The following is a 9019-nucleotide window of genomic DNA, read 5'->3' on the forward strand; positions in this document are numbered from 1 at the left end:
TACCACATGCCTGTATCATTGTCCATTATCCATATTATTGTTGATTCTTGGTACACCTCAGTATTATGCCCTTTTTACCCATTTTTACACATGATATTTATGCATATATTTATATCTGCAATACATATTCATACCATATGCTAACCCAGGCCAGTCGAAGTGCTCTATTATCTAGCTATTTTATCAAAAGGCCATGATTATTTTTTAAACATTACTGTTTGATTCCCTTCATGTATATGTCTTAATATGTTATCCTGTACATAGTTCTTCTGGTATATAGATTTCAACTTACCAGATGCCACCATACCTTCAAAGTAAAGAAATAAATGAATTATTTAAAAGTAAATACACCAATAATCACAGAATTTAGTTATAGTTTACATCCAGAACAGTCAATAATGTACTTACCGGTACTTATTATCCCTAAAAGCAACACAGGCAACATGATTGGCAGAATTCCAGCTTTTTCACCAGCCTGTTCAGAACATAAGTGGTCAAATTATTTGAATAAATATTTGTGTTAGTATAGATCTAATGGTAACCGGAATGCTCGCCTTAAACCACACACGCCCTAATTATTTTTCCGCCGACCGCACATTGATCTGAGGCTTTCAAAGCTAGCTCAGCATATTTAGGTGATTGTGATTGAGATTTGAGATTTTACGGTATACATTTGTTCATCTTTACTGATGATAGTACTGTCAAATCTATGAAAGCCATCAATGCTGCAGGAGGCAACCCATAGGCACAAAGGTAGTAGGCCAGTCCAAGGTTGTTCAAGGTTTTTTATAACTTGCCCAAATGTGCCCAACATTTGGGCACATTTGGGCAATTGGCTTTGGCCGTTTTTAGCCCAAGTGATTTTCTTTTTGTTAAAATACGTGTTAAATAAACTATTCTGATAAGAATCATCGCTATAGAGTTGTACATGTTCACTAACAGGGGTCTCTCCTATCTGTCCTGCTCTTTAGTTAACAGAAAATGCATGCAATGTACCAATTTCATCCAATCAGGAGAGAAAACTCATACGGGATGCAGGATTAACAAGTGAAATTGGAAGTGATGACTCAAAGAAATAAAATTGAAACTGATAAATGGGTATCCTCTCCTGATTGGCAGAAATTTGCAGCTCACCTGAAAAGACTGAACAAACACTCTATAGCAATGATTACAATCAGTTTTAACAAAACCCTTTTTTTTTAACTCAAATATATCTCATACCCTATAGGCCAGTCAATCTAAGCTAAAAAAAAGGGCCTGACTCAAATGAAATTGCAATAGTAATCGTACAAGGTTTTTTATGATCCTTAGGGTCATCCAAATAACATATTAAAAATTGAGAATTTTAGAAATTTTGGATCATGGTAAATTCAGGGGTTGAAAGTTGGAGTACCATTAAAAAAAGGGGGGGTGGGGGATCTAATTTTAATTATGCTTTAAGAAGCATGTAATCATTACATGCTTCTTAAAGCATAATTAAAATTAGATTTAGATTAGATTTTGACACATTACATTGTAATGTGTCAAACTAGGGTGTTTTCATGATTCTGAATCCATTCCTAGAATTAGTTTTGCACAAAGAACACTCCTTCATGGGCTAAACACAGCCATAGCCACTTGCCCAAATGTTGGGCACATTTGGGCAAGTCATAAAAAACCTTGAACAACCTTGGACTGGCCTACTATACCTTTGTGCCTGTGGGTTGCCTCCTGCAGCATTGATGGCTTTCATAGATTTGACAGTACTTTCATCAGTAAAGAAGAACAAATGTATAACAATACATAATAATAATAATAATAATAATAATAATAATAATAATAATAATAATAATAATTACTAACACTTTCTACAAGAACAACAATAATGCATACATTAATTCGTTTTTCTCAGGCTAATAGATAACATGCAGAGCAGTCACCTCAGCTCACCTGTATTGTGTTTGAGTCAGCAGTCTTGGAACTACTGAGCTGACAGCTCACAGGGCATTTTATAATGGCAGGTGGAATGCTATACAGTCCTACAAACAACTTGCTAAACCAGTCAAAAAGAATTCATTCCAGATCCTCATCATGATCGGAAACCAAAAGCTCATATTCAATTCCCGTAAAGGCTTAAAAAACACCTCAGTATTATGTTACCGTAAGTGGTCAACAAATTACTGGGTAAATGATGAACTATCATTTAAGATGCAATTTATTTTTCACACTATATATAAATAAGAGTTTAATACCCTACATATTTTATAGATATATTGATAAACATTTTAAAAAAATCCTTTAAGACAAATTATAATCATATTTAATTAGAGTAGTACATGATTACTGGGTAAATGATGAACTATCATTTAAGATGCAATTTATTTTTCACACTATATATAAATAAGAGTTTAATACCCTACATATTTTATAGATATATTGATAAACATTTTTAAAAAATCCTTTAAGACAAATTATAATCATATTTAATTGCCCCGAGGATGTCATAATCATAGTATGAAGACTTAACCACAATGAGCAACTATGTCTTCTGGTTTTTCTTGTGCTGCCTACTGTTGCTTTCCCTTCATAAACAGGTACTCATACTATAACTGCTATAACTTAGATTGTGCAAGATTGTGTGTGTGTGTGTGTGTGTGTGTGTGTGTGTGTGTGTGTGTGTGTGTGTGTGTGTGTGTGTGTGTGTGTGTGTGTGTGTGTGTGTGTGTGTGTGTGTGTGTGTGCGTGCGTGAGTGCGTGCGTGCGTGCATGCGTGCGTGCGTGCGCTTTTCTTAAGCCAGTTATTGCAACACTAAATGAACTCTACTGGACTTTTCAAGATGGCGGCAAGCTAGACGGACGTGTGTCTCTCAACTCCGCAGCTTGTTACAAATTATTTAACAAAAAAAACAGACTAATGGAAAAGTGAGCAGTTTTATTTAAGCAACCTGATGATGAATAACAAAAGAATGCCCAAACGAGGTGGCAAAAACCAAGCCAAGTTGAGCTTTGGTTCTGCTGGGTCCAAGGAAAGCGGGGAAGCTAATGCTAGCAACATGGCTGGGGCTGAGAGCTCGGGAGCTGAGGGGGAAGACACGGGCCGTCGCTCGGAGAGTGCAAGTTGCTCTATTCTCGAGGCTATCAAGGAGATGAAATCCGAATTCTCACAAAAGCTAGATTCAGTCATGTCGGCGATTGAAGGTATGAAGAAAGAGGTCGGAGATTGCAAAGAACGAGTCAAGGGTGCGGAGACTCGCATCTCTGGCACTGAGGACATTGTTGCTAGCTTACAGGCTAAGGTCCAGGACCTGGAAAAGAAGTACAAGCAAATGGAGCTAAAGGTTCTGAGCGGAGAAACAAGGTCCAGAAGATCCAATGTGAGATTGGTAAATTTGCCAGAGAAGACAGAGGGTTCTGATGCTTGTGACTTTCTCGAGCAGTGGCTGGTAAAAACATTGGACTTAACGTCGAAGCTAACCATTGAAGTGGCCCACAGGATTGGGCCGAGAAGAGAAGACAACGCTCCTCCGAGGACTCTCATCATGAAATTCCTGGACAATAGAGACAAGGTGAAGGTGATGAGGGCTGCTCGAACCAAGGGCCAAATCAAGCACGGGGATACATCTATAAAACTTTATCCCGATTTAACCGATGAGGTGCGCAAGCAGCAAAAAGTTTTTGACTCTGTCCGACAAAAACTTCGAGAGATCCCTGGGCTACGTCAAGGAATAATGTTTCCAGCTAGGTTATTGGTGACATATAAAAACAAAACTCAGTCCTTTGACAAACCAGCGGACGTGGATGACTTTATTCGACGAATAAAAGACGTGTCTGGAGCAGTCAGCAGTGGAGCCGCGGAGAAGTGAGGATGTGAGGTAGGCTGGCTAGCTAGCTAGCCCGAGGCAGCTAAACCAACACGGGGCACAGAACTTTTTATATATCCCTTTAATGTATTTTTTTCTATACAGTAAACCGTGATATAATTTTGATATGTTCAGATCATAGTTGTGCTCGGCACGCGATATTATTTTATACTGAGTTGTACTCTGAATGACGTTAAATGTTTTGGTTTTAGTGTCTCGATTTGTTTTGAATGATATGCTAGCTTGTTGTTATCTTGGAGCTACTGTTAGCTGAAGGCTAATATGTTGGGGGCCGTGGGGGTTCTTTTTTTCTCCCCGTCTTTGTTTATGGTTCAGGCTGATGTTGTTTTTTGGTTGGGGAAGCTTTATATTATTATTATCCTATAACTAGATCGTGTGGTTTGTACTTATTATAGTAATTGGGGATAAATGATGACACTATAGTACCGTGTCTCGGCACGGGACTCAATTTCCCATGATGCATCTGGGTCCCGGTTTTGTATTTCAGTTCCGGATCATTGTACAGACCTAAGGGTCATCTTAATTTTGAGGGAGCACCACTGCTGGTACCCTCCGGTACTACACCCGGATTTATAGTATAGCATTTTGTGTAGTGTCCCCTGCCACAGGGCTTTCATGGCACAACTTTGAAGGGATAGATTGCAGAATAGTGTACTCTTTTGGTACACATTTATATTTCGTTTTACATTAAATACACAATCTAAATTTAAAAGAAGGCAATGGGTGGGGGGGGGGGGATTTAATAAAACCAGGAAAACTATGTTTTTGGATAGTTCACTACTAAGGGTTGTGTGTGCACATGTATGTATATGCATGCATGTGCGTGTATGTGCATGTGTATATACAGTATTATTATACAAAAAATAATTTATTAAAAAATAAAGTATAATTATATTATATATTTAAAAAAAAAAAAAAGAGAGATGGGGGAAGGGAAAAGATTAAACATCGGTTGTAAAAAAAAATATTTTGTTTTTTTTATTTATTTTTTATTTTCTGCTCAAGGTCTAATACTATGGTTTAAATTCTGTTTTCACTTATATTGGGGGAGGGAGAGTTTATCACGAGGCGAATGGTGATGCTGGGTCATTCCTCACATTGTGTGGAGTGGTCTTTAACCTTTTTGAAGTGGGAAGCAGGGGGGGGGGGGCAAGCCTACTCGATGGGCTCAGGGGTTTTGGGGTTTTTGTTTTTCAGGCTCACTGTCGCAGCCTTTGTTTTCATGTTATGTGTTTATTTGTTTGTTGAAGGCACTGCTCTAAATTCAGGTTCAGAAAAGTCATTTGAGATATGTGATTATGGCTAGAGAATTGGAGGTTAAATTCACTTCATGGAATTGTAGGGGTTTACAAAAAATCAAAAAGGTTAAGCAGGTGATGGGAAGGTTAAAAGATATCCACTCGAGTATTGTCTTTCTCCAGGAAACGCATTTGATACTGAATGAGGATATTAGGATTAGGAAAAGATGGCGAGGGGAGGTGTTTTCAGCACCTTTCACTTCCCAGGCTAGGGGGGTCATGACTCTTATACACAAATCTATCCCATTTAATGTTACTAAGGTAATTGCCGATAAAATGGGGCGATATTTGATAATTCAAGGTAATCTTTTTGCAGAGTGTCTTATTTTGGTAAATATCTACGCACCGAACAATGATGACCCAAAGTTTTTCAGTAACTTATTTATATTATTGACATCTCTTGGGGGTCATTATCTGATAGCGGGGGACTGGAATGTGACCCCTAATCCTACTGAAGATAGATCTACTCATTCAGACAAAACTCACTCTAAAAGTAGGGAAGTTATTCACCAGTTTTCCAAAGACTTAAATCTTAGAGACATATGGAGAGATAGAAACCCTGGTGTATCTGCATACTCATGCTATTCTAGTACATACAAAACGTACAGTAGAATTGATTTATTTCTGGTTTCTGCAAGTCTTGTAAATAGAGTTAAGGACTGTGTGTATGATAGTATCCTAATTTCAGATCATGCTCCTAATAGTTTGATTTATGTAGACCCAGGTCGGATGCGGGACCCCCCTAAGTGGAGGTTTGAGCAGAGATGGCTCCAGGACCCTGAGCTGATAACTTTTTTGGAAGAACAAATAGACACCTATTTTGCTACAAATACGGATGAAACATCGGCAACTATAAGGTGGGAAGCATTTAAGGCTTTTATTAGGGGACAGATTATAAATTTTACGAGCTCCAAAACAAAGAAAAACAAACAAAAAGTTATATTACTGGAATCAAAAATTAAAGCTATGGAAGGTTCTTACTTTAAGAAGCCTTGTCCTAAATTACATCAGGAAATATTATTATTACGTGCACAATATAATGAAATATCCGCTTCCAAAGCAGCAGCTAATTTGTTAAAGCTCAAACAAACTATCTTTGACCAGGGTGAGAAGTCTGGCAGGGTTCTAGCCTGGCGCATTAAACAAATGCAAACTGAAAGAGCAATCAACATGTTAAAAAATGATGTTGGGGAGACGATAGAAGACCCTATCCAAATTTGCGAGGCATTTAGAGATTATTATGGTAAATTATATAGCTCCGAGACAAATCAAGAAGATGTAGTTGAGAGCTCCTTTTTGGATGGAATTAATATTCCTAAAATTCGAGAGGAAGACAGTAAAAAGCTGGGGGCAGATGTGAGTATTGGTGAGATTTTGGAGGCAATGAGTAATATGAAGTCTGGAAAAGCTGCAGGGCCTGATGGTCTGCCGATAGACATTTATAAAAGATTTGCGGGCGGATTGGCGAGACCCCTCTTGGACATGTATACTGAATCTTTTGAAGAGGGAGTATTGCCTCCCACTTTGAGAGGAGCCCTCATTATACTTTTGCCAAAACCTGGTAAATCAAATGATAGATGCGAAAATATGCGTCCAATCAGCCTCTTAAATTCTGATCTTAAGATACTTTGCAAAATACTTGCAAAGAGACTAGAACTTATTCTACCTGAAATTATAGATGAGGACCAGAATGGGTTCATGGTGGCCCGCCAGGGTTTTCACAATGTAAGGAGAGTATTGGATTTATTGCATGTCCAGGAGGGGGCGCCAGATACAGCCTTTTTATCTCTCGATGGGGAAAAAGCTTTCGACCGCGTAGAGTGGCCGTTTCTATTCGAGCTTCTTGGTCGATTTGGCTTGGGGGAGAACTTTTGTAAATGGGTAAGACTGTTGTATAACGATCCATATGCAGAAATACTAACCAACAATAATATATCTAGACCGATTAGGATCCATAGAGGCTGTAGACAGGGATGCCCTTTATCACCACTCTTATTTTTGATCGCAATTGAACCATTTGCAATTGCTGTAAGGGAACATACACTAATTACAGGTATTAATATAGAAAATCTAGAGCACCGCATATCTTTATATGCTGATGATGTAATATTATTCCTGAAAAATTTGGAGATATCTGTCCCAGCTATTCTGGATCTAATAACTTCGTATGGTCGCATATCTGGCTACAAAGTAAACAACTCTAAGTCATCCATTATGCTTCTGAACTCGGAAGAAAGATCAAACCCTCCCGGTCATGTTCGTCACTTCAGACCAGTAAATGCCTTTACTTATTTGGGAATCCAAATCGTGCCAAGGTTGGAAGAGGTTGTGAATGCCAATTATGACCCAATTTTAGCCACAATCGAAAATTCAATTAATAGATGGTCAAGTCTTTCAATATCTTTGATCGGCAGAATTAATATACTCAAAATGAATGTACTTCCCAAGCTATTGTATTTATTTCAGAACGTACCCTTGTCACCTCCACCAAACTTCTTTTCTAGAACCAGGAAATTGTTTACCAACTTTATTTGGAACAATAGACGTCCTAGACTTAGATTGTCCTTACTTTATCTACCCTATGATAGGGGAGGATTACAGTGTCCTAACTTGCTGTGGTATTTTTGGGCAGCTCAATTGAGAACACTAATGTTCTACTTTACAACGGATGCGGCGCCGGCATGGAAAGATGTGGAATCAAGCTCCTTGAAGTTACCACTCCCCCTTTATATTTACTCAGATACTTATAAAAACCTAAAAAGAATTACAAGCAATCCTATAGTTAAAACAATGATTGAAGTCTGGCATGAGGTTAATATATTTTTGGGAGAACATCCACGTCTCTCTCGCTTCAGCCCAATATGGGGTAATAATCAATTTGTGCCAGGTAGAGCTGATGGGGGGTTTAAATTGTGGGCTGATAGGGGAATAGGTCAATTAAGGGATGTATTTGAGAGGGGTCGGGGGAGTATGCTCTCGTTTGAGGAACTGGTCATTAAATATGATATCCCTCGCAAACACTTCTTTAAATATCTGCAACTGAGGGACTTTATTAGAACTAATCTGGGGCAATCCATGCTGGCCCCATCCATGTCTGTGCTGGAGAAAGCTTTGGTTAATGACCCATTCGGAAGGGGGTTAATATCAGATTTCTACGCCCTATTGGTTGACTTTTCTCCGGAATCCTCGGAAGATAGGCTTAATGCCTGGAGAACAGATATTCAGGAGGATTTAACAGTGGAACAATGGAGTACGGCTTGTGCACAAGCTCAATCCCAGACTGGGAATACTCGTCTAAAACTTCTACAATACAATTGGCTTATGAGAGTGTACATTACACCAGTGAAACTTAATAAGTATAATTGTAATATTCCAGATGTATGCACCAGATGCGGTGAAGATAGAGGCACATTGTTCCACTGTCTATGGTCCTGTCCAAAATTGATTGAGTTTTGGGGGAAGGTCGGGCAGGAAATACAGAAGATTTTGTCAATAAATATTGTACCAGAACCAAAGTTCTTCCTGCTCGGTCTATATCCGGAGGGACACAAGATAAAGCGTAATGAACAAATGTTTATAGATATATGTCTTTTACAAGCTAAGAGAGTGATAGCATTGACCTGGAAGAGGCCGGACAAACCAAGTATTACACAGTGGTTCAGAGAATTGTCTTTATGTCTACCTTTGGAAAAGATTGCATACATTCTTAAGGACAAACAAGAAATGTTTCAGGAGGTGTGGGGCCGTTTTATGAGATACATAAAGAACAATAATTTGTCACATCTAATGGATGGAGCTGAAGAGGAGTAGTGCTGTTGTTGTTGTTTTTTGTTTTGTTTTGTTGTTTTTGGTTATTGTTGT

At 38.5% G+C, this 9019-nt stretch overlaps 1 protein-coding gene across 1 annotated transcript in view; it reads right to left on the bottom strand.

Moving 5' to 3' along the window:
* LOC306915354 (alpha-tectorin-like) overlaps positions 1-1950 on the bottom strand; it is an 80654-nt gene extending 78704 nt beyond the window's left edge. Inside the window, exons 1-3 of the mRNA XM_079492670.1 lie at positions 1930-1950; positions 409-475; positions 293-307 (exon numbers count right to left, since the gene is read on the bottom strand). Of these exons, the coding sequence (XP_079348796.1) occupies positions 293-307; positions 409-445 (52 nt within the window). The 5' untranslated portion in view covers positions 446-475; positions 1930-1950. The remainder of the gene's footprint in view (positions 1-292; positions 308-408; positions 476-1929) is intronic.
* Positions 1951-9019: the final 7069 nt, after the last annotated feature.

Source organism: Electrona antarctica (assembly GCF_951216825.1).
Source record: "Electrona antarctica genome assembly, chromosome: 22".
Taxonomy (NCBI): Eukaryota; Metazoa; Chordata; class Actinopteri; order Myctophiformes; family Myctophidae; genus Electrona; species Electrona antarctica.